This window comes from Rattus norvegicus, chromosome 14 (assembly GCF_021556685.1).
Source record: "Rattus norvegicus strain SHRSP/BbbUtx chromosome 14, alternate assembly SHRSP_T2T, whole genome shotgun sequence".
Taxonomy (NCBI): Eukaryota; Metazoa; Chordata; class Mammalia; order Rodentia; family Muridae; genus Rattus; species Rattus norvegicus.
Genome location: NC_141547.1, coordinates 82,126,095 through 82,152,226, shown reverse-complemented (window position 1 = coordinate 82,152,226; position 26,132 = coordinate 82,126,095). Strand labels below are relative to the sequence as shown.

Sequence of the window (26,132 nt, the reverse complement as noted above, 5' to 3'; positions counted from 1 at the left end):
AAGGTCACTTATAAGGATGGCAGCGCCACTCTGTAGTATGGTGGATTCTAGTGTGTCTGTGAGGGGCTGTCCCAAAGGGCAGGATCCACCCCACGCCACTGCCAGAGATGACCGAAGCGCTGGGTGTGGCCACCCAGAGCAAGGCGGCCCCTCAGTCCCGAGCCCCGGCGCCTCTGCTTCTCCATACAGGGTTATGTGCGGGTATCTGCTTCTCAAGCTCTAACATGGGTTCTGTGGCGCTTTCCTGGCCTGGGCTGCGACAACGCCTGCCAGTGGAACCACCATCGCCGCGCCCCAGCCGCTCCCCACCCTTCAACGCTGCGGCGGTAAAATGCAGCACTCTTAAGGCGCCTGCGCAGCTCTCCAGCGCGGCCCTAGTCGCTGCTATTTATAGTAGATGACGTCACCTTAAAAAAGACCGTTAGGGCTGGGCCGCCCCGCCCCCCCTCCGGAGGCTCTCCGCGGGCCGCTCCGAGTGCGCAGGCGTGGTCGTGTCCTCCCCGCCCGCCCGCGGCGCCCCCTATCCTCTCTCCGCGGCTCCGCGGCGCTCGCCACAGCGCGTGCAGCCAGCTAGCGAGAAGGCGCGAGCGGCGGCGCAGCCAGCAGCCTCCCGCCAGCCGGCGAGCCAGTGCGCGTGCGCGGCGGCGGCCTCGGCGGCGACCGGGAAGCGGACGGGCGGGCGAGCGAGCGAGCAGGCGGTGCGGGCGTGCGAGGCGAGGCCGAGTCGCGAGCGACATGGGGGACCGAGAGCAGCTGCTGCAGCGGGCGCGACTGGCGGAGCAGGCGGAGCGCTACGACGACATGGCCTCCGCCATGAAGGCGGTGAGCGTGCGGGGAACCGGGTGGCCGGGGGCTGCGGGGCGGGGCGGGCCCGGGCCTGGGCGGCGGCTCTCTCCCTACGCACCGCCACCTTTTGGGCGCGGCGGCTGCCGCACTCTCCATTTCCTGAGGCCTGGCCGGGGCGGGGTCTCCCCGGGCGGCCTCTCGGAGGCTGGCGGGCCGGGGTCGCCGTGTCCTAGCTCAGAGACCCGGTGGGGGAGGGGGTACCCGAGGAAAGGAGGAAGTCAGCGTTCCTGCTTCTAGACCCTTCTGCCGGACCTGGGGAGAAACACGCTTTCCTTCCACCATTCACCTACTTGTAATAAAGGCTCATCCGCGAGTGGAGACCGGTCTCCTGGTTTTCTCTGCTACGACCTGTTTGCTTTGCTTGTCTGAAGTTGGTTTTTTCCCATTTCCCACACCTCGGGGGCTGGCTTTGTGTGGGAAGACCCCTTTCCAGCAGTCATGGGCGTGAAGGAGGGTGTGGGTCCTTACATACATCCCAACGGTCAGTGCCGCGTGCCTTCCTGGAGATGAAATGGAAATGAAGCGAACCTGGGTGCTTTTGCATTCCTGAGACCCTCTTAGATGGATTCTGCAGCTTGATTTCCGGTAAAGGAGACATGCCCAGCCACACCCTAGAGAATATTTTAGATTAGAACCTACCTGCCTATCTGAGACTTTTCAGTTCTGTTACCACATCACTATAGAGGACTCTTCACATCCTCCTGGACTTTTTCTAAAAGAATATTTCTTGTCAAGGTCACACAGTGGCAGAATTCCAACTGTGGCCACAAGCTCCTAAGACTAAGGAGAAAATTTCCTTGGGAGTCCGTCCACCTTAGATTTCTAAATACATGAACATTTATTTTTGAGGTTGAGACTCAGAAAATCTGCATTTTAGCAGTCCTTGGGCAGTTTTTAGCTGACTTAAGTATTAACTGTCCTGGATTGTAGCTCATATGTCCTATGGGCTGGTCTTTGAAAGGATTTTTTTTAAACCCAGATACTCCATACAAATTCAATTTGGAAAATTTATTTTGATACTACATGGAATAGAAAATCGAGGCCACCATTTAGAATTTCCCAGGTAAGAACCATGAGCAGTTATCTTGCCTCCAGTGCCCTGGTACACGTTCAGCAAAATGTCTCTGGAACCCAGCAACAGCACAGACTGTTGATTCCTTAGTAATACTGATTTCAGCATTATGGTATGCTGTTCTGGTGAGATAAGATTAATTTATACCAGGAACATTCTAGGTTTGGGGAAAAAATTGCGGGTTCTTTAAGGAAATTTAAAATACAGTTTTGGAAACAAGACTGACATTACTACGGTGCACCTGAAAGCCACCTCTATCCACACACCAAGTCACGACTAAATGGTTCTGGGATTATGCAAGTTGAGGCCTCTCCCTGAACAGCTAGGTGAGGAGGCCTTTGCTCAGTCAGTGTGTGAGTGAGACTTGAAGGCTGCAGTTTAGCAAGGCGCTCTGGAAATGAAGAAGATAGAAGGGAAAGGGAAAGCGACCATCAGATATCTGGAGCGATCAGCTGTCCTGAGGTGGAAAGTAAGGAAAGACTAGAGAGAGTACAGGAAAGAAAAAAACAGTTCTAGCAGGAAAAAAAGAAAAAAGACTCTCTGGTGGTTTGTAAATGGCCTTGAGGATGTTCTGCAATTTCCTGCTTGTATCCACAGATGCTCTCTGAGGCATTAAGGTAACATTTTGCAAAAGCTAATGGACCTTTGTGTTTGAAATTTATAATCTACATCTAAAATGACTCATGGGTTGGAAAAGACACCAAACACTGAGAATTTAATAGTCAGCCCATCAAATTCAAATTAACTATTAAAAAAAAAAACGAGTGTTTTCTATCAGAATTCATGTTTGTCTCACCTATATTAGTGGGATGTACTTTTATCTCATTTTGCCTGTTGGTATAGTTTGTAGATGAAATTCTTAAATGTTAATGAGTCATCCATTAATAAACCTTAACACTTTGGGGAAGAGTGAATTCCAGTAAACTTATATTGTTTTTAAAATTTTTCCCTTTTTAGATAGGGTTTCGTGTATCCCAGGCTGGCCTCAAACATTATATAGCTGGGGTTGGCCTTGAACTCCAGATGATCCTGCCTTTACCTGTCAAATGTCACTTGTGTGCACCACCATGCCTAGCTTCTCTCTGGCTTTCTTTCAGGCAACTGGAAGGCAGGTAAGTATACAGTTCTAGAGAGGAACAGGACATTGGCTTGATGGAATGATCTGAGGCCACTGTTCTGACCTTGAAAGTTCCTCTAGCTTTAGGGTCTCTGAAGTATAAAATTAGGAATGCTTGTGTTACCAACAAGTCTTTTTTTTTTTTTTTTATCGTCAAGGTTTTTCCTAATGTAAATGGTTTGATCAAGTTGCCTGTAATGATGGTGTTTGTTGATCCAGCAGCGCCACCTGGAGGACAGAAGTGGTAAACCTTGAGGATTTTGGCTGGGCTGGAGCTCTGGTGGCAGAGCAGTTGGCCCAGGATGTTGAAGGCCCCAGTTTCGATTCCCCAGCAACCTCCTCCCCAGTACATTAGAAATAGTGGTGTTCCTTCAGATGAGTTAACACTCATAATATGAAAAGTCAGCAGACGTTTCTAAACAGAAGCTCAACTTCCTGATCTCATGCCTAGCCAGGTTGCTGGAGTTTAATGTGGACTCTGAAGTAAGCATACTAATTAGGATAAAAATGTTACTGTAGAAGGACGGTGGGATATCAGGAAAAATTAGACTTCCGGTAAATATTGATAGGTTGCGAGGTGGACATAATTCAGTCACATCTTCTATTCCTGAATCAATTGTATCAAAGCATAGGTGGTAATTATGAAATTATAAAATGAAACACAGTGTTGTACAGTCTTAGAGTCTCGCTGACTTCAAACCCAGGCTCCTCTTGCCAGCGCCTCCTGAGGGCTTGGCTTATAGGCTGTGCCATCACACCCAGCTGCTGTAGTCCTTTAGTGTTGGCAAAGCATAAAGAGAAATGTTGGACTTGATGAATATGAAGTTCAGAAAACAAAACTGCATTTAAGGAAAAAAAACATGAGTTGGACAGGAAGAGGTAAAGGCCCTAACAAAGGTAAAGCGCTCTTACTGCCAGTAACTGGGAGAGTGGGAGAAATGACAGAAGTAGGTTCTGTGTAAAAGGTGAATGACCTGGGGAAGGCATAATCATGTGCGTTTTTTAAGGTGTACAAAAGCCGACAATACGACATGTTTTTTTGAGACAGGTTCTTCTTATGTCCCTCTATCTGGCTTGAAATTCCCTGAGTGGACCAAACTGGTCTGCCTCCCAAGTCGTGGGATTGAAGGTGTGAGCCACCACACTTGGCTAGTATGAAAGCCACTTCAGTGCTGTTTGAAATAGAGAAAACTAGGAGAGACCTGTTTTCCACTGGCTGGGCACGGCGTGTCTTTACCAATCTATACGCTGAGGAAACAGCTGCAGGGCTTCACCTTTCCCTTAGAAATGTGCTGTGGGCCAAGTCTGATGGCTCATCTCATATCCCAGCACTTGAGAAGTTGAGCTTGCACAGTTATCGTGAGTTCAAGACTAGACTGAGCTGCTCAGATGGTCTGAGAACAGTAAAAGTCTTGGAGGGGTATCCCATGTTTGCTGTACTGTTTTCAGCAAGCTTATGGGATTTGTTGCCTTTCTCTCGGTCCTTACCAGATGGCAGCTCTTAGTTCATTTCTTACTGTTTTATTTATACTAACTTGCCTGGTGCTAGGGATTAAACCACAGGGCCTTGTGTGTGCCAAGCATATGCTCTTCCACTGGTTGACTCCCTCAGCCCTCATATGAAACAGGTGTCTGCAGGTACTGTTGGTAATAACACCGTCTTACAGATGAGATGTCTAATGGTTAATTTTGTCTTGGTCAAATAGTTGGAAAGTCAGAATTTGAAATGTCAAGTTCTTACTTTCGTGTTATACAATGTCCCATGAAGTTACAGGATCGTTTCTGATGTATGTTCTGCTATACTGACCATTGTTCCAGTGACTTTATTTTTTTATCTTTATTTTTTTTTTCGGAGCTGGGGACCGAACCCAGGGCCTTGAGCTTGCTAGGCAAGCGCTCTACCACTGAGCTAAATCCCCAACCCCTCCAGTGACTTTATAAAGTACACTTACTAAGCAGTTTATACTTACTGAGTGTATCTGCCAAGTTTGATTAAAAATAGAATCTACTAGTTGTGGCTTAGCTCCAGTGGACAAATACGAGGGGGAAGTGTGTAGGTCTAACCTTTATCTGTTCTGAAGGCCAGGAGTCTACCATGGTATTCATTGATTGGTTGAGTTACCGATCTCTGGCTGTGAGTTGTTCCATTATACTTGTCAGAGCTGGTAAGACAGCTTAGTTGGTAAAGTGCTTGTATACATATAAGGTGCTGAGGTGGATCCCAGAACCCCTGTTAAAAACAGCAGCAGAGGGCTGGAGAGATGGCTCAGCGGTTAAGAGCACCGACTGCTCTTCCAGAGGTCCTGAGTTCAATTTCCAGCAACCACATGGTGGCTCACAACCATCTGTAATGAGATATGATGCCCTCTTCTGGTGTGTCTGAAGACAGCTACAGTGTACTTATATATAATAAATGAATAAATCTTAAAAATAAATAAATAAATAAATAAAGCAGCAGAGCCAGACAGTGAGCAAGTGCTGAGGAGACAGTGAGCTGGGGAGGCAGAAACAGGCTCACTGGTCTTCTAGCCTAGACTGCTTGTTGAGTTCTAAACCATTGGACCCTGCCTCAAAGCGTCTCATAGATGGGTGATGCCTGAGGAGATTGTTCTGCACACACATAGTGTGGTGTACTCCTGACCACTTAAGAGTGGGTGAGTGTTTTGTGTGCATGCACACAAATTTAAAACATTATTCTCTTAGTTTCTCTATTTTGACTTCATTGTATATAAGCCTGTGGAAGCCCCAGGAAGTCTACTGATTTCCCCTGGTGTCCCCCTTGGAGGCAGCCTAATGCCAGCATTTTAGTGTCCTTCACTCTTCCTTTCTGGACTAATGTTCTGTTCCTCTGTTTTGCTGTAGACACTTCCACGGTCAGAACACTGGGGCTTCTGAAGCCACTAGTCCTGAGCCTTCAGAGACAGTAGAAGGCAGTAATGCCAGTCCTTTGGGCTGAATGATGTCAAAAGCAAGGCAAAGACAAGTCGCCTCCTAATGGTCTGTTTTCATCTGACCAACAATAAGCTTAGAGTGTTAGTTATCTGTGCTGATCTTGAGCTTATAACATAGCCCAAGTAAGTCTTGAAATCACAATCCTCCTGCCTCAGCTTCCTGAGTAGCTGTGATTGTGGGGCCTGCATTACCATCCATTTCTGACTCCTGTGTCAGTTTTGCGTGCTCAGTATTTCGTTAGGTAATGGATATCTCCCAGATTAAGAACTTTTAAGTTTTTCTAGTCATTGTTCTGTTTTTGGCACTGGGTCTATTTTTATCCAGTTTATTGCCTTATGAGTAATGGGAGGAGGCCCTTAGAGATTTCTGAGTAAGCACGTAGTGTCATAGGAAGATAAATGAATTAACAACTGTGTTATTTGGGACTTTTTTTTTTTTTTTTCTTTTTTTTTTTTCGGAGCTGGGGACCGAACCCAGGGCCTTGTGCTTCCTAGGTAAGCGCTCTACCACTGAGCTAAATCCCCAGCCCCGTTATTTGGGACTTTTAATAATGCTGTGTAATCTTAGAGCAGAGAGTGTGAATCGAGTGCCACAGGCTTGAGAGTTGGGATAGCCAGAGGCTGTGTTACATAAAGACAACAGTTAAACTGCTGACAAGGAGACTCCTTTTGTTATTTGTTGATTGTTTTGAAGAAATAGAGAGATGCCTCTAATCCCAACTCTCAAGAGGCCAAGGCAACTGGACCTAAGAAAATTTGAAGACAGTCTGGTCTACATAGTGAGTTCCAGGACAGCCAGGCTACACAAACCATGTCTCCCAAAAAAAAAAAAAAAAAAAAAAAAAAAGAAAGAAAGAGAAAAAAAAAGGAGAGGCTGAGGCTGGTTTTTATAAAAAGGGAAGGTAATAGAGACCCAAGTTCAATTCCTAGCATCAGATGGTTCACAGCTTTCAAATAAATAACCCCAGCTCTGGATTGGTCTGGTGTCTCTGACTAATTCAGATACCTGTATTAAAAATACAAGTCTGATCTGCAAAGTGAGCTCCAGGACAGTCAGTGCTGTTACACAGAGAAACCCTGTCTCTTGGGAATAAAAAAATAAAACAGCAAAACAAACTAGAACAAAACCCCACAGATTGAGTGGTTTAGACAGTAGACATGTAGTCTGCAGATTTGGAGGGTAGAAATCTGAAATTCAGATGCTGACAAGGTAGTGCTTGCTCTGAAGACCCAGGGGAATATTCTTCCTTGCCACTCAGCCTGTTGTGATGTGTGGCAGCCCTTGGTGTTCTTGACTTACAAAGGCACTGTTTTCTGGTCTCTGCTGCTTATGTCACATGGTGTCCTATGCCCGTGTGTCTTTCTCCAAATCTTACTCTCCTTACAGGAGAAGGAGTCACTGGGGTATGAATTGATCTTAAGTAACTGTGTCTACAGGACTTAGGCTTTCACATAGGTCACATGAGCAAGTACCAGAGATTAGGATTTCAACAAACTTTTGGGGGACACAGTTTAGTCCATAGCAAAATCTAATGTTCTTTCTGTTAACTGTATAGCTGGTTCACTTGGAATTGGCATCATAGAAAACCAAGAAAAGTTGTAGCTGGTAAAATTGAATTTTCCATTTAAATAAGTAATATTTGAAAATTTTATGGCACCTCAGTTCCATTTAGGCAGTTTGGAAAAATAAGATGGCTGCTGAGTAGCCTTGTTTCCTTTCAGCAGAGTTGGGTGCTTACTAATGTGCTTTTCTCTTAGTTTAGATGAGGCTGAAGGTACACTTGAATAATATTACAGAGCCAAGTCTTCCTAATAGTGTATCGCCACCTTCCGTGATAACCATTCAGCCATTCTTCTACCAAAATGAGAACATTGTTCAAAAAAAATTTTTTTTAATTGCTGGGCAGTGGTTATGCACCCCATTAATTAATTCCACCACTTGGGAGGTGGGGGCAGGCAAATTTCTGAGTTTGAGTACAGCCTGATCAAGTTCTATAATAGCTAGGGCTACACAGAGAAGCCCTGTCTCAAAAAACCCCAAAAGTCTTTGTATGGGTGTTGGAGCAAGTGTGCCAGATCTTCCTGGGGCTGGAGTTCCAGGTAGTTGTGAGCCACCCAACATGAGGTTTTCTGCAAGAGCAGCAAGCATTTTTAACCCAGTGAACCTATCTTCAGCCACACAAACCTCCAGTTTAAATAGTAATAATGACCTTAGGCCCTATCATGTCCTGAGTACTGGATCACAGTAGCACGTGCTGCTGTACCTGGCTCCGTTTTGAAAAGGATTGCTAGTTATGTTGAAATATTAAGGTCAGTGGCACGTGCCACTACCTGGCACCAGTTTGAAAAGAATTGTTGGGGTTGTTGGGGCTGGGGATTTAGCTCAGTGGTTAGAGTCCTTACCTAGGAAGCGCAAGGCCCTGGGTTTGGTCCCCAGCTCCGGAAAAAAAAAAAAAAATGTTGATCATGTTGAAGGGATGATTCTCTTGATACTCAGGCTTTGTCCTCTAATAGGTCACCTCTGATGTTTTGCAGGTGACAGAGCTGAATGAACCTCTATCTAATGAAGATAGAAATCTCCTCTCTGTGGCCTACAAGAATGTAGTTGGTGCCAGGCGATCTTCTTGGAGGGTTATTAGTAGCATTGAGCAGAAAACCATGGCAGATGGGAATGAGAAGAAGCTGGAGAAAGTCAAAGCCTATCGGGAGAAGATTGAGAAGGAGCTGGAGACAGTTTGCAATGATGTCTTGGCTCTGCTCGACAAGTTCCTTATCAAGAACTGCAATGATTTTCAGTACGAGAGCAAGGTGTTCTACCTGAAAATGAAGGGCGATTACTACCGCTACCTGGCAGAGGTGGCTTCTGGGGAGAAGAAAAACAGTGTGGTTGAAGCTTCTGAGGCAGCGTATAAGGAAGCCTTCGAAATCAGCAAAGAGCACATGCAGCCAACACACCCCATCCGGCTTGGCCTGGCCCTCAATTTTTCTGTGTTCTACTATGAGATCCAGAATGCACCAGAGCAGGCCTGCCTCTTAGCCAAACAAGCCTTCGATGATGCTATAGCTGAGCTGGACACATTAAACGAGGATTCCTATAAGGACTCCACTCTCATCATGCAGTTGCTGCGAGACAACCTCACCCTCTGGACGAGCGACCAGCAGGATGAAGAAGCCGGAGAAGGCAACTGAAGACCCATCAGGTCCCTGGCCCTTCCTTTACCCACCACCCCCATTATCACTGATTCTTCCTTGCCACAATCACTATATCTAGTGCTAAACCTATCTGTATTGGCAGCACAGCTATTCAGATCTGCCCTCCTGTCCCTTGGGAAGCAGTTTCAGATAAACCTTCATGGGCATTTGCTGGACTGATGGTTGCTTTGAGCCACAGAGCGCTCCCTTTTTGAATTGTGCAGAGAAGTGTGTTCTGAACGAGGCATTTTATTATGTCTGTTGATCTGTAGCAAATCCATGTGATGGTAATTGAGTGTAGAAAGGAGAATTAGCCAACACAGGCTATGGCTGCTATTTAAAACAAGCTGATAGTGTGTTGTTAAGCAGTACATCTCGTGCATGCAAAAATGAATTTGACCCTCTCACCCCTTCTTTCAGCTAATGGAAACTGACACACGACAACTTGTTCCTTCACCATCAGCTTTATAAACTGTTTCTCGTGAGCTTTCAGCGGCCCCTGCTGTGCCTCTTTAAATTATGATGTGCGCACACCTTCTTTTCAATGCAATGCATCAGAGGTTTTTGATATGTGTAACTTTTTTTTTGGTTGTGATTAAGAATCATGGATTTATTTTTTGTAACTCTTTGGCTATTGTTCTTGTGTACCCTGACAGCATCATGTGTGTCAACCTGTGTCAATCATGATGGGTGGTTATGAAATGCCAGATTGCTAAAATAAATGTTTTGGACTTAAAAAGAGTAAATAAATGCTGCTTTGGGGATATTATCTGTGCCTGGCCTTGATTCCGCCCCCCCACCCCCAGACATCTCAGCATTAGTCATGCGTTTAATATTCAGACTTCTGCAGTCTGTTTTCATTACATATTTTAAAGCATACAGTAGCGTTCTATCAGTAACACTTTCTACCCTGTCCTTGTTAACTGATGCTTGTAAGTGTGCCAAGTGCTGCCGTCTGGGATAGGGAGCCTCTGTGAAGTTTGGTCTGTTGGGAGGGTGGTGGTTGATATAAAAAAAAAAAAGTAGATATTATAAAATGCTAATTAGAGGGGCCTTGAATTAGTTCTTAGTAAATAGTTTTAGCCAGGTGTGGTGGTATATAATCCCAGCCCTAAAGAGGCAGGAGCAGGTGGATCTCTTGAGTTTGAGGCCAGCCTTGTTTACATAGTGAACTCAGGGGCTACAGTAGAGAGATCCTGTCTCAAAAAGATATATACTGAAACTTTTAAGTAAAAATAGGAAGGGTTAAGTATTCTTTAAAATGAAAAAAGTTGGTTAAATGTCTCAGCCGTTGGCAGGTTTGATGAGTCTGAGTTCAGTTCCTGGGGCCCATGTGCAGAAGGAAAGAATGACTCCTACAAGCTGTCTTTTACTCACACCCCACCAATGATTTTTATTTTTTTAAAGACAGGATCACCATAGCTCTGGCTGCCTGACAGTGCTGTATAGACCAGACTGGCCTCAGGCTCGAGGTCAGAATGCCTCTGCCTCTCAGGTGCTGGGATTAAAGGTGTGTTCCACCATGCCTGGCATTAAATGGAGTTTCTTGAGAGGGGCCAAGACCGGGTTATAAGCTGCTAAACTGTAAGTGTAGGAGACTACTTTGCTGCCTGATTAAGGTCTTTCTTTTGCATAGGAGGGATTTAGGTTTTTATTTAATAGATTGCAGGCACTGGGCTGCTTAAAAAACATATGTTTGGTAATTTATGTGCAGTTCTACAGTGATTCTGTATGGCAGAAGTGTTAATATTTTAGACATGAGAAAACAATGTATCAGCCGTGTCATGAAGGGACCTGGCTTCATAGAGGGAAAGCTGAGATCAAATCAGACTTGAGAAGCTCAGTGGTAGTGCTTGCTTTGAGTGGAGCCTCAGCTTGGATTCCCTTCACTACATAAACACCTGCTATCTCACGACTTGGGTGGAGGCTGGAGGATTGGGAATACAAGGTCATTCTCAGTCTGGAATACCTGAGAATGCTTCCCGAAACAAAAAAAAACCAAAACTGGGCTATGGCAACATTCTACAGTCCAGCCTTGGTAGGCCAAGGCAGAAAGGTTACTCAAGGTCAGGAGTTTGGGGCTGACGATAAATACTTTAAATATGGAGCTGCCCTCATCATGGCTCCTATACCATGGCTATTTTGATCCCTATTTGAGATTAGACCCCAGAAAGATACCAGTGGCCAGCCTATTTCTTCTGCTTCCCTTCTCCAAGCTAACATCCTATACACAGGAACGTTTTCCATCAAGATCTAATGAAACACTCTTAAATCCTCTGACCTGGCTGGAAGCCTCCCCTTCTCTTTGAACTACTAGATAATGGATCCTTGTTGTCCTAGGTTGTTTCTCTTCACTTCCACTGGGCTGTAGACCTTGGCTTTGTCTAGAACACAGGAGGTCTACAAGATTGGGTGGGCTGAAGATCAAAGCAATAGTGTCAAGTTCATTTCCCAAGATGCACCTGCCAGGCAATTGTATGAATGAAGGGGAAGGACACTTGCTATCGTGTTAGTGAGTCATCTTGGTAAGAGAGACGTTAGTTTGCATTAGAGATGGTTGGCTAGTTAAGCATAGGTACAGCCCTTGAGAGAATTAGGGTGATTCCTAGCAACCCATGTTGTGCTGTTCATAGTTGTTTGTAAACTCCAGCTCCAGGGCATCTGATGTCCTCTTCTAGCCTCTGTGGGCACCTGCTCTCAAACAGATACACTCTGCACAGACTCACAGAATAGTATATATATTTTGCTTACTGCTCACTACCCCCGCCCCATAAGTCTTTAGAAAACAAACTTTAAAGTTCAAGGACTGAAGCTGGGCAGCGATGACACATGCCTTTAATCCCAGCACTTGGGAGACAGAGACAGGCAGAGTTGGAGGCCAGCCAGTTCGAGGTCTACGAAGTGTCTCAAAAACTACCACTACCACCACCACCACCAACAACAACAACCCTCCCTAACCCTTCCACTCCCACCCCTGCTAAAACCCCCAAAACTCAAAGGCTGAAGATGTAATTTAGTGACAGAGGACAGGCCTAGCATGACTAAGGCTCTGGGTTCTATCCCCAGCAAAAAAGGAAAAGTGACTAGAATTCTGGAACCCAGGAAAAGTGACTTTCCTAAGGTTAAATAGCCAGAAGGCAGCCTAGCCTGGAATTTTGCAAGACTTCAAGGTTCTTGCTTCCCCATAACACTATGTTGCTTTCATATGTGCACAGAAACAATTTAAACTTCAAAAGCACCTAGAGTTGTTGATGAGGAGACACTTTAGTAAGACCCCTCTGCTTGCCAGTCTAATGTCACCCTCAGTATCATTTATCTTCTCAACCAGTTTGGCTTCTACATTCTCGGGCATGTCCTGAAATTGGGGCCTTTAATGCTTTTCTTCTGAGAAAGGATACTTTGTAGGCAACCCAGTGACAGTGTGGCTTAGCAGTTGGAAGCAATAGTACCAGATGAAATGCAGCTCCATTAAACGTGTTCAACCTGCTCCCTCAGCTTGGTATGTATGTCCAACATGTTCATGTATGGGGTGCACATGTGTGCATATTGACATCAGCCAGCCGCTTTCCTCGGTCACTCTCCATCATATTTCTTGAGACAGGGTTGTATTGAACCCGGAGTCAACTAGAAAGACTGACTAGAATGCCTTGGGGTTTTTCCTCTCTCCGCCTCCCCAGTGCTGGGATTGAAGGCATGGACTGTCGCTTTTTAAATGAGTTTTGAGTAACCAAACAGGCCCTCGTTCTTGTAGAACACACTTTATTACTGAGTCACCTCCCTAGCCCTTCCCTCTTAAGTCTTTACTGATCTTTCTGGAATGACTTTCTTCTGCACTAACTTCTATGACCTCCTCTCCCCTTCTTGAACCCATTCTTGATCCCTCTTGTGAGCCCATTTTGGGGGTCTAGGACTATGGCTCTTCACCACACAGTGACACTTAACATTTCTTCTCCACTCAATAATCCCATTGGATTGAGACTACACAGTAGGCCTTGGGTGGGTGGTTTGAGATGCCTTGGTCAATTGACATAGACGTGAGCCTTGTTCTTACAGGGCTAAGGTGGGATTATATGTGTCTATGTGTGTCTGTGCACATATGTGTTAGTGCATGTAGGTACATTAAGAAAGTGAAAATGGGGGCTGGGGATTTAGCTCAGTGGAAGAGCGCTTGCCTAGCGAGCCCAAGGCCCTGGGTTCGGTCCCCAGCTCCAAAAAAAAAAAAAAAAAAAAAAAAAAAAGAAAAAAAAAAGTGAAAATGACACTCAGGTTTTCCCCTACTGAAACACGGTTCACAGTTTACTGTATTTATGTAGAAGTTGGAATTTTAGGAAAATGACCAAAGAGCCATTCAGATGGCTTAGCTGTTAAAGATACTTGCACCAAGCCTGCTGACCTGAGTCTGATTCTTGGATCCCAGGTGATGGGAACAGAGAGCTGACTCCCACAAGTTGTCCTCTGCCCATATGTAGACCTTGACATGAGTCTCCCCCAAATGAATGAATGAATGAATGAATGAATAAATAAATAAATAAATAAATAAATACTAAAGGTGACTGAAAAAATCTTTTATTTCTCTGCCTGTCTACTGATAAACTGTTTGGAAGACTTACATTTGGCATCTCTTCTAAACCGGTGGTGTGATCATAAGTCCTAGCCTTTGGGTTTGTCTTTGGTGGTCTCTGGAGACATTTCCATTCCCGAGATCAGTTCTGGGATGGTCCCCACCTTCCTGGCTTTTTCCTCCTGCACTTCCCCTCCCCACTTCCTTCTGTTCTTAACATTTGTCTTTTCTGCAACTGCCCTCCTCTTACTTCACTTTCATGGCCACCCCCTGAATTCCACCAAGATAGTTGCTATGGAAACACATCTCCTGGAAGTGACATCACTCATTCCTAGGCAACTGTTTCTATGGTAGTGAATATTAGATCACCAAGGCAACCCTCCAGGAGTATACTTCTGCAGTGAAATGGGAAAACGGAATACTCCTGTATTTTGGGGGGTTGGGATGAATTCAGGGAGAAGGAAGAAGAAAGGTTTCAGAAGAAAGAGAGCTTTGGATGCTTTGGAAAATATGGGATTGAATGTGAGACTGGAAGAGTGGAATCTTGGGGACCAACCCTTTCTCCCTCCTAATAACTGGGCTGATCCTCTAGCACAGCACTAAGTTGGGGTATTTGAGAGTGAACAGGGACACCATTATTACTATGCAGGAGTGACATGTGAACACTTGATCTCCCCAGCAGGTCAGAGTGTATGATGCCCTGTCCATAGTTATGCAGGTGCCCGGGCTAATTTCCTCACTGATGGCTTAATCCGACAAGCACTGACTCAGCTATTTCTGGGTGTGGATCTTTGGGATACCACAGTAAGCAAAACCAGCCCAGGTATATGCTGTAATGGGGTTCACAGTCGTGTGTGTGATGGGGAGAGGGAAATCCCACAGTTATTCCAAAACATGCTGTGGTATGGATTATGTGCAGGATCCAACAGGGAAGATACCCAGCGTTGGAGGGAGGCCATTCAACAGGTATTGGGAGGAGCTAGGGGAGGGGGCTCTATAAGGGATGAGGCAGAGGGTGTGTGTGAGAGGGGAGGTTGGCAGAGGAATTAGCAGGGACAAAGAGAGTCCTCAGAAAGCAGGAGGGATGCATCTGGGCAGAGTGACTCACATAATTTCCAGTACTCCAGAGTGGGAGGATGGTCATGAGTTTTGAGGCCAGCCTGGGCTATAGGTTCCCTCAAGTTTTCTAGCACTGGGAAACTCCCTGGAAAGAGTTTGAGCTTGGGTGATGTGACTGAAATGGAGGAACACTGTAGACATAACATAGTTAATGGTGGAGCTGACAGGATCTCCTGAGGGCCCGAGTAAAGGGTGAAGGCAAGGAAGGGCTGGGGCTGATGCCTAAGTTTCTGGTCTTAGCAAAGATGTGGGCACTGATGGTCAGCCTTTCAGAGGAGGAAGGTGGGTGAGCAGGGCTAGGGTAGAGCTGAAGCAAGAGAGGTGCCCGGAGGCAGCATTTAGGATTTATATCCTCGAGATCAGTCTCAAAAGGGAGTGTTTGCTCAGGTCCTGTGCCCCTAGAGTGGGTTTTTGATTCCTTAGGGGATTGGAGGTGGTGGGAAATGTTCGTTCAGCAGCATTAACCATCCTGTTCTTGGGTTTGCGGTGGAAGGTTCATTTAACCAATGGCCCAGGACCTCTGCTGCTACAGCAGCCTCACAGCCCTGTGAGGTGAGCTCTTTACTAACCCATGTCAAAGGGAGAGAACCACGCCTAGAGAGAGCAGACCTTGCACCATCAATCCTTATACGTGGCTTTACCCATGAGCTCACCAATTTCTCTCTAGATGAGGCTTCCCCAGGGTCTTTCGTTTCCTGGTGGCAAAGAGGAAGGGAAACCAAGAGCTAAGCCCAGGTTCTCTCAGGCAAGCCACCATTGTTTTCCACAATTACCGTGTAGGCTGAAGATCAGAGGGCTCAAGAAGCGATAAGATTCTCTCAGTTTGGCAGAGTGTCACCACCAAAGCCAATTTCTCTCCATTTGCAGGTGTTTTTTTGAGCCTGCCTTGAAGAAGCAAGTTTCCCCAGGAGGAGGAGCAGGTGTGGGAGACTAAGCACGGCTTGGTGTCTTGCCTTTCTTGTCTGGGAATGGGACGATGACATCCACCCCGCAGCTCGTGGCGAGGCTAGATGAGATGAGTTAGGGACTTGTCAGGGTCTTCCACTGTAGATAAGTCTAAATGGTCGTTAGAGTTAGGGCAGGAGAGCGAGAGGTGCAGACAGTGCACAACAGGCTTGTGGGTGGAGGTGGGAGAGGCGGGGTACAAGGACATGTGGCCCAGTTGGTTGCTGAGAGAGACGACTCCTCACCAGCTGGCTCCCAGGAGATAGTGTGATTTGGAACCATCCTTCTCACTCCTACGCTAGAGAAAGAGGCTAAGCCTGGCTTCTTGTGGGCAAAGGGGGCTTTGTAGAGAAAGCGTGGAATCACGAAGGTTGCATTCATGAAGATTAGATGGGGATGGGGGGGGGGTTGGTTCCTCTGCCTACTCATGGTCCTGTGCCTAGCTCTACTAATAAACAACCATGGTTTACTATAGCCTCCAGTTACGGTCTCTTTTTTTTTTTTTTCTTTTTTTCGGAGCTGGGGACCGAACCCAGGGCCTTGCGCTTGCTAGGCAAGCGCTCTACCATTGAGCTAAATCCCCAACCCCCAATTATGGTCCCTTAAAAGCTAAAACTACGCAGGGATTAGAAGGAGTGAATAACTATGATCCCCACCACACCCCACCACACCCCACCACATACAAGACTTCCGTAGTCAGGGTTCAACCAGAGAAAACATTGGCCTCAGGAGACACCTAAGGAAGTGATTGTGGGTCAGGTTAGGCAGGTCTGAAATCATGAAGTGAATGTTGGAACTCTTGAAGACCTGAATATTTTTTTAAGGCAGGTTAGGTAGATTTTTTTTCTTTTAAAGGGAAAACTCCATTTTGATTTTAAGGCTTTTCAACTAATTTCATCAAGTCAATTGTGATTATGGAGATATCTTCCCTCCCTTGTTTAAAGTCAACTGATGATGGACATGATCTGATTCTACAAAATATTTTCTGAGAATAGTTTGGGCTAAGCCAGGTCTTGGCGGCTTGTGGAATGTATGGCTATGTTTTACTGATTCCTTACTGCATGCTCTGAGAGAGTTCCATGCACAATCCCAGGTAACACGTAAAGGCCTCGGGCAGGACACATTATCTGGAGAGCAGGCTGTGAACATTGACATTCTACAACCCCTCCCCTCCCAGTCAGCTTCTCGGGTCTCTGTATTGTCTACTTTTCTGATATGGGGACATTCCTGCTACTCTGGACTTCCTTGTCTCGCTCCGTCTGGCCTCCTGGGTTTAGGAAGCAGCTTCTCCAGCCTAGTACCACTTTCCCAGGCATTTGCTGCCACCTAGAGGGTTCGCTGGTGTTCACCACGCTCCACCGGAAGGCAGGAGCTGAGTTTGAGGGGCAGTGATGAACATCCCACGGAGTCTCCCCCGCCCCAACTCCAGAGTTTTGTAGAGTCCTGGAGGGTGGGGATGGGTGGGAGTGGGGGCCTTGAAGATTTCTGGGAATCTCGGAGGTGGTGACATGCTAGGCTTAAGGCGCGTCCAACCTTTTTGACAGCGATACCACTTGTCATTCATAAAACTTACTCTTGAGAATCGCCTAAACTGTTTTTTTTTTTTTTTTTTGTTCTTTTTTTTCCCCGGAGCTGGGGACCGAACCCAGGGCCTTGTGCTTCCTAGGCAAGCGCTCTACCACTGAGCTAAATCCCCAGCCCCTCGCCTAAACTGTTTTAAGCTGGGTGATGTTGGCGCACGCCTTTAATCCCATCACTCAAGGAGACAGAGGCAGGCAGATCTCTGAGCTCGAGGTCAACTTGGTCTACAGAGTGAGTTCCAGGACAGCCAGGGCTACACAGAGAAAGCCTGTCTCAAAAACAAACAGATGAATTTTATAGTTTAAGTCAGTGTACGATTTTTCTGTTGGGCCACATTCTTAATTATTCTCCACAGCTGTATGTGGTGGCTCCAGGGTTGCATGCACCATGCACCCTCGGGAGTCGGGGTGTGTGTGTGTGTGTGTGTGTGTGTGTGTGTGTGTGTGTGTGTGTGTGTGTGTGTGTGTGTGTTACAGCCCGGCCCACTCCCAAGGGGGAGAAGGGGCCAGAGCGCCTGAGGTAGTAGGAGGCTCCTTGAGCGTCCCCTCTCCCCCTTCCTGCCCTGCCCACTAAGCATCACACACTTGCTACCTGGTGCAGCCACAGGTCATGTGCTACCTGGTGTGGCCATGGGGTGGCAGTTTTCAGCCACTTAGGGGCAGGAGGGAATCCTTCATCGGCTGAGTTCTGCGCTGTTGTAGGACTGCGTGGTGGGAGGGACTCGCAGTTGACGTGCCTGACTGAAGGGGACTGGAGATGAAGGCTGCCAGTCACAGTAATACTTGCAGCAGTCACAGCCAATCATTTCTGTAGCCATTTTAGCCAACCAGGACAGTCTAGTTAGACTAGTTAGTCTAGTCAGCCTGTCGACCCGACTGGTCTGCCATTCTGTTAGCGTCTAGCTGGTCTTATCAGCATGCCAGTCAGTCAAGACACCTATGGCCCCATATTTTCTCCATCAGACCCACAGGTGTTATTTTTTTGTTAGGTGTCTTAGTCACTGCTCTATTGTTGTGAGGAGACCATGACCACGGCAACTCTTAGCAAAAGAAAGCGTTTAGTTAGGGCTTTGTTTACAGTTTCAGAGGTTTCTCCACTGTCCATTATCGTGGAGGCAGGGATCCTGGTGGCGTGGTCTGCAGGCAGTCTCTGGAGCAGTAGCTGAGGGCTCCATCCTGATCCTGAGAGGGAGACAGACACTGGACCTGGCTTGGGTTTTTGAAACCTCCCAAGTCCACCCCTGACCACGAACTTCCTCCAACAAGACCACACCTCCTAATCCTTCTTTTTTTTTTTTTTTTTTTTTTTTTTTTTTGGAGCTGGGGACCGAACCCAGGGCCTTGCGCTTCCTAGGTAAGCGCTCTACCATTGAGCTAAATCCCCAGCCCCTCTCCTAATCCTTCTAATCCTATCAAAGAGTTCTACTCCCTGGCGACAAAGCATTCAAATATGTGACCTTTAGAGGGCCATTCTTATTCAAACCACCACAGCTGTCATCAAGACCTCTGTGATGGGGCCAGTGAGATGGTCTGGCAGGTAAAGAAAGATGCCAGTTACCTAGCCCGGTGAGCTAAGTGTCACTTCCCAGATCCCCTTGGCAGAAGGGGAAGACTGACTCTGACAAGCTGTCCCCCTGACCCACACAAGTGTATCATGGCCTCTCTCTCTTCCTCTCCCTCTCTCTCTCCCTTTCCTGCAGGTAAGACCACAAGACACACCCACACAGAATAAATTAAGTAAGCAAATTAAAAAGGCACTTTTTATATGTAGTTTGGTGTGCTGGCCTTGCAACTGAGGGGGAGGAGGGTCCGAAGCTGTTCACAGAAATTAAATATGAAATGGGGACCTTGGCTTTTCTGAATCAGAATCTTCTAGGCCCTTAGGGAATGGTGGATGGTGAGGCCAACACTATCTCCAGGTGGCACTTGGGACAGCTGAGATGCCATGTCCCCGTCTGGGCTGGGTGGTGTTTCCAAGCTCAGCCTTTCACTCTGACCTTTGAGAGGCTGTGGGTTTGGATTAACAATGCCTCCCTCCCTTTTCATTCTGTGTTGGGTACAGTGTGGTTTGGATCCTGACCCTTCTGGGGAGGCAGGATAGGACTAAGGTGAAGACAGCGTTGAAACAAATGTGTGTGGGTGTTTCGTACTCCTGTATGCGTGTGTACCATGTACATACGTGCAATGCAATGCCCATGGGGGCCGGAAAAGGGTCCTTTGGAACTGGAGTTACAGACATTTATTGCCAGGGGTGAGCTGGGAACTGAATCTCGGCCCTCTGAAGAGGCAGTCGGTCTCTGAACTGTGGAGCCATTCCTCCAGGCACTGGAGACAAACTTCTTAGGCTTGCTCCTTGCATTGATTCTGCCTCTGCATTTCTCTGTGCAACCCCTTAACTGATTTGCACCCCAACATTACCATGAATGCTCCTACTGTGGTATTTTCTATGAGTTTTCACAAACTTAGAATTGAGGAGGCCATAAGCCCCCTTGAGATGAAGGAAACCACACACAGTTCCCTCCACCCGTAGGAGCCTAGGGTGTGTGCCCCTGTGCACACCATAGCTACTTTCTGGGCTTCTGTGGTATTGAGGGGCATGGGCTCTGCTCCACAACCTCCAAGGGCTGACTCTTATGTGGAAGGAACATTCCTAAGGGGAGCACATTAGGGTTCTGCGGAATTCTGAGGGTTGATGTAGCTATGTGTGAGCAGTCCAGTGGAGCTGGGGTGGGCACCAGGAGTGTGGGGAGATGAATCCCAGGGACCAGGGGCTTTCTGTTGGCTGGCTTTTGGTACCGTTGTTGGGAAGAAGGTTTTGATGAACCTTCAGAAAGAGGGAGGGAATGGGTGAGTTTCAGGTGTATGCTGGGACATTTCCTCTTTCTGCACTAGTCTTGCTTCTTCTCAAAGCCAGGCACACAGCTCACATTATGCACAGGACACTGAGATGGATAGAGCTCTCAGAAGTCACAGGAGATGAGGGCAGGGACAGATCAGTTACTTGGGTAGGGCTAGGAAGTACTGGGAATAGTTGGCTATCATTCAACAAGTATTCACTGGCTATCTACCCTGGACCAGGTTTTATGGTGCTTACCCACAGTATGGAGTGCAGAGACTAAAAGAAGCAATAAGGTTGCAGAAGAGTGGGACCAGCCAGAGCCAAGACTGTGGTATGTGCTGTGAGGGCAGCAAAGAGGATGCTGAGACAATAGAGAATAAGGCAGGGCAACTGAGGAAGGCTTACCCGGAAGGTGACACAACCTAAGATCTGAAGGGGATTGTCCTTCAGGAAGGAATGTTTCAGCCCCCCTCCATTTGCCCATTCATTTGTATATTACTATGAGCCTGCTAGAGAAAGTGCTAGTTGCTAGAAAGGAGCCGGTGGTGGCACATACGTTTAATCCAGCACTCTGGAGGCAGAGGCAGATGAATCTGAGTTTGAGGCCAGTCTGGTCTACAGAGAGAGAGTTTCAGGATAGCCAGGGCCACACAGAGAAACCCTGTCTTGAAAAATCCAAAAGCTAAAACCCCCAAACCAAACAACCAAAATAAAAGAAAGAAAAACCAGAGCAACCGTACAAGGGAAACCCTTCTCACGTTGTTGGTCTCCGTGTTAGTAGACCCAGATAGTTTCAGAGAGTGGTGAATCCTGAAAAAATAAAAACAAGGTTGCGTGACAGAATATATGCCTACGGTTGAGAGACTCCTCCGGACGAGATGCTGAGGACCCTAGCGCATGTAGGCACTGAGTTAGACTTGCAGCACCACAAAGAAAATATGGATATTAGAGAATAAAGAACGACATCCGCGGCTTAGTTTAGATTTCTGTCGCGGTAGGGCTGGTGGAGTGCAAAGGTCCGAGCACCAGGGGGCAGTAGCGATCAGGAAACCGAAGGATCGCTAAAGAGGCCGCGGGGGTCCGCGGTTTTGGTGGAGCTCTTCTGGGTTTCCTTTCCCCGATCTTGTCAGAGCGCTGCTGTAGCACACTCCCTGGATTCCGCAGGCCTTGGCTGACACAGGTGAAATTGAGAAAGAGGCAGGAAAGGTTCCAATGAGGTGACGGCGAGCTGCTGAGCTTTCTCATCTTATCACCTCTGGCTAACATCCTCCTGCCAGGGGAACAGTTCCACCCCCTGGCCTGAGCCCGTGCCAAACAACAGGTGGTAGTCAAGGTAAACAAGGCAATAAAGTCCATCAAGGTTAATTTATGTGAAATAAATGTGGCCCTACCCCATTTTCATCCATTAGCATTCTAAACACCTTGTTCAAAATGCCCCGGAGTGTTTCTAGCTGCCAGGAAAACTATCATTAGGGAAAAAGAGCAGCGTGGTGACTGGGGGTATGGCTGAAGTCGCTATGTATTTAATTTAATTTAATTTAATTATTTAATTAAAAAAACAAAACAAAACACAGGTCTCTCTACACAACCCTGGCTGTCCTAGAGCTTACAACCCAGGCTGGCCTCGAAGTCAGAGATGCCTCTGCTTCAGGCCCCTGAGTGCTGGATTTGAAAGCATGTGCCACCACACCTGGTCAGGTTGAAATCACTTTATCATCAGGCCCCCACTGAGGACCCTGCTTGCTCCTTTGAGTGGCTTATGGTGCTATCCTCAAGTTATATCTCTTCAAAGACCTTCATGCAAGGAGCTGTGTGAGGGTATGGAGACCCAGGAGAGCCTAGAAAAGTCTGCGTGGATATGCGTGACTGAGGCGCGTGATTGAGGTCTTAAAGAGACGCTCCAGGGACATCAAAACAAAGGCAAAAAATGGTAAACGCACAACTTTTCACTTTTGATGATCTCATCCTTCAAAGTGGGAAACTTTATTATTTATTTGTTTAATTAACCAAATTATTATTATTATTATTATTATTATTATTATTATTATTATTATTATCTTTTTTGCATTCCAGGCAAGCGCTGTACCCCATCCCACAAAAGTTTCTGAAATTATTTCTTTTTTTGGAGTCTAACTTACCTATAGTTTTCTTCGGTTGTGTCTTAGTTACATTTCTATGCTGTGATAAAGTGGCGTGGCCAAGGCACCCTATAGAGGAAAGGGTTTACTTGGTCTGTGGTTCCAGAGAGGTCATGGCAGGGAGACAGGCAGCAAGTGGAGGAGTGGCCACAGGAGCAGGGCTCGCATCTGGAACTACAGGTCGGAAACAGAGAGTAAACTGGAAACGGTACAAGTTTTAAACTCTCAAAGCCCACCTTCAGTGACATACTTCCCCCAATAAGGCCACAATCCCAAGCCTTCCAGACAGCAACGTGAATTGGGAACCAAGTATTCGAAGGCTATGGAGAATACTTCACATTCAAACCATGGCAGTTTGCTTGGGTGTCAAAGGCTATATCTAAGAAACCATTTACTCATATCTATGTTTTCTTATAAAAGTTAGACTTTTAGTTCTCTCTCTCTCTCTCTCTCTCTCTCTCTCTCTCTCTCTCTCAGACAGGGTCTCACTGTGTGGCTATGGCTGGCTTTGAACTCTCTATATAGACCAGACTAGCCTCAAATGTACATCTCCCTAGTCCTGGGATTAAAGGTGTGCACTACCACACTTGGGCTATTTTTAATTCTTTTTTTTTTTTTTTAAGATTTATTTTATTTATTATATAAGTACACAGTAGCTGTCTTCAGATACACCAGAAGAGGGCATCAGATCTCTTTACAGATGGTTGTGAGCCACCATGTGGTTGCTGGGAATTGAACTCATGACCTCTGGAAGAGCAGTCGGGTGCTCTTAACCGCTGAGCCATCTCTCCAGCCCTATTTTTAATTCTTATGCTTAAATCTTTGATCTACTTTGAGTTAACTTTTTTAATTTAATTTTTTTTTGAGGCAGGGTCTCTCTATGTACTTCTGGCAGTTCTGGAACTCACTCTGTAGACCAGGATGGCCTCGAACTCATAAAGACCCACCTGCCTTTGCCTCCCAAGTGCTGGGATTAAAGGCGCGTACCACCACTGCCCAGCCTACTTTTAGTTATTTTTTGCAGAAGATGTGAGGTAAGGGTGGGTATAGCTTCTGCGTTTGTCTGTGGCTATTGAGAAGTCCCAAAATTGTTTGTTGAGTTGTCTTGGAATCTTTGTTTAAAATCAATTAGCCATAAAGAAATGTAGCAACATGTCAACTCCTAATGATATTCTGCCATACTCACAGATCAGCCTATATCGGAGAGGCTTCCGCCTGTAGTAGATGGGAACAAACACAGAGACCCACAGCTGGGTGATGATGTGCAGGGACTGAGAGACCTTGGATGGCTCAACCCTAGCCGGGATGTCTCCATCAACTGCCTCCCCTCAGGGCCCAGAGAACTTTGAGGAAGAGGAGGCAGAAAGATTGTAAGAGCAGTGGGGATGGAGGACACCAAGAACACAGTGCCCTCTACACAGCAGGGCTGATGCACATGTGGGCTCCCATGTGGGCTGGTACGGATCGTGGCAGCATGCACAGGTGTGCACAGGTCTAAGCCACATGAGTCCCAGTGAGGAGGATGGACACCAGCCCTCATGGCTAACCCAGAAGCTGTCTCCAACTGCCAACTGCTCACCAAGGAAAAGGTAGTTTTCCCAACGACGTCTCACTGGGTCTACAAACTGCATTCAAGTGTAAGCCCATGCCCAACTCAGGATGGACCTGATGGTCTCTTTGTAGGGTTTTTTTGTCTTATTCTGCTCAGTCTGGGCATTTTTGCCCGACTGGTCTTTTGCTTATAGATTTTGTGTTTTTTAAAGTTTTTTTTTTTTTTTTTTGGTTCTTTTTTTTCGGAGCTGGGGACCGAACCCAGGGCCTTGTGCTTCCTAGGTAAGTGCTCTACCACTGAGCTAAATCCCCAGCCCCTAGATTTTGTGTTTTTATGGGCTCTGTCTCTGTGTGTGTGTGCACATGTGAGTGTGTGCACATGTGAGTGTGTGTGTGTGTGCATAGCCTGTATGTGTTTTTCTGTTTTTTTCTTTTTGTTGCTGTTCTATGCTGTTTTTATTTTTTAATTTTGATTTGCCTATTCATTTTCTAAAGCTAGAGAGAAAGAAGATGTGGAGTGAGATGGGTGGAGATGTGGAGAGTGTCTGGGAGGAGATGGTGGACGAGAAACCATCCTAAGAACACATTCTATGGAATCATATATTCTCCACAGTAAGATCTGTTAGCTATGGATATATTCCTATTGTTTTTAGCTCTCGAGGATTTAAGTCCCAGCTTTCCTCTCTGAAATGGTGACAATATTATCCAGACTGATGTCTATCAACTGGACGATGTGCAATGTCTGGGTCTCATGATATTTTAGGGGCTGCGATAACTCATTTTTTTCATATAGAAAAAACTAACTTTTAGGTCACAGAAAATGTCTTAATTTTTCTTACAACTATGGTACTGTTTATGCCAATGCTTGTTATAAGATAATTTTTTTTAAAGATTTATTCATTTATTATATGTAAATACAGTGTAGCTGTCTTCAGATACACCAGAAGAGGGCATCGGATCTCTTTACAGATGGTTGTGAGCCACCATGTGGTTGCTGGGATTTGAACTCAGGACCTCTGGAAGAGCAGTCGGGCGCTCTTAACCACTGAGCCATCTCTCCAGCTCCATAAGATAATTTTTTTTATTAATCATTCCATTCGTCTACATCTCAAATGATATCCCACTTCCCAGTTTCCCCCTCCACCAACCCCCCATTCCGTGATATCCCACTTCTCCTCCACCCCCTCCCCAAGGTAGAATTTTTTTTAAAAAAATTAGTTCTTTGAGAATTTCTGTACAATGTATTCACTCACACTCACCCCTCTCCTTCCCAGTGATATAGAATCTTTAGTATTTGGGGAGAAGTTGTGGGAGGGGCTTGTGGGACTCGGTGTAGTTGTCATGAGAGGTGCTAAGCACTGTGCTGGCCCACAGTAGGCCAGCGGTGTTGAGGGGACAGCACTCAGAGGCGGTTTCTGCCGCACCAGCACCTTGGCCGGCAGGTGAATGATTGACATCACAAACTCACAGGGGAATCACTTAGTGAGGTCATGGGGAGGTCAGGGATAAGGAGCTACTGCTCAGCCAGATTTCCTGCTCTGACACCTCTGAAGAGAGAGAGAGTGCAAGCTTGCCTTGTGAGCGGTGGAGCAGAGGGCTGTTTTGAAGGCCTGCTTCTCCTCAGTGGCTGCGACTTTCCTTGCTAGGAGAAGGTCTCAGGTCTGTGAAGAAGGCAGTGCTGTGCAGAACGATTCACAGCGCCCTGGTGCTCATGGCCTTGCTTTATTCTTTCTTTCTCTTTAAAAATTGAATTAAGATTCACTGAACGTACAGCAAACCAGTAGCCAACATCACACTAAATGGAGAGAAACTTGAAGCAATCCCACTAAAATCAGGGACTAGACAAGGCTGCCTACTCACTCCCTACTTATTCAATATAGTACTCAAAGTCCTAGCCTGAGCAATCAGACAGCAAAAGGAGGTCAAAGGGATACAAATTAGAAAGGAAGAAGTCAAATATCAATATATTTGCAGAAGATATGATTGTATGCTAAAGTGACCCCAAAAGTTCCACCGGAGAACTCCTAAACCTGATAAACAACTTCAACAAAGTGGCTGGATGTAAAATTAACTCAAACAAATCAGTAGCCTTCCTCTACTCAAAGGATAAACAGGCTGAGAAAGAAATCAGGGAAACGACACCTTTCACAATAGTCACAAATAATATAAAATACCTCGGTGTGACTCTAACCAAGCAAGTGAAAGATCTGTATGGCAAGAA

The 26,132-nt window shown here is 46.3% G+C and overlaps 1 protein-coding gene across 1 annotated transcript; it reads left to right on the top strand.

Annotated features, from left to right (window-relative positions):
* The first annotated feature begins 561 nt into the window (after positions 1-561).
* Ywhah (tyrosine 3-monooxygenase/tryptophan 5-monooxygenase activation protein, eta) lies at positions 562-9,947 on the top strand. Its single transcript, NM_013052.2, has 2 exons — positions 562-822; positions 8,522-9,947. Exons 1-2 carry the CDS (start codon positions 736-738, stop codon positions 9,173-9,175), a joined length of 741 nt encoding a protein of 246 aa, NP_037184.1. The 5' UTR covers positions 562-735; the 3' UTR covers positions 9,176-9,947.
* The last annotated feature ends 16,185 nt before the right edge of the window (positions 9,948-26,132 follow it).

Excerpts from the sequence above, each read along its gene's own strand:
- Ywhah (NM_013052.2), top strand. The coding sequence starts at position 736 with ATGGGGGACCGAGAGCAGCTGCTGCAGCGGGCGCGACTGGCGGAGCAG. Across the intron at positions 823-8,521 it reads TGGCCTCCGCCATGAAGGCG|GTGACAGAGCTGAATGAACC; the intron begins GTGAGCGTGCGG and ends GATGTTTTGCAG.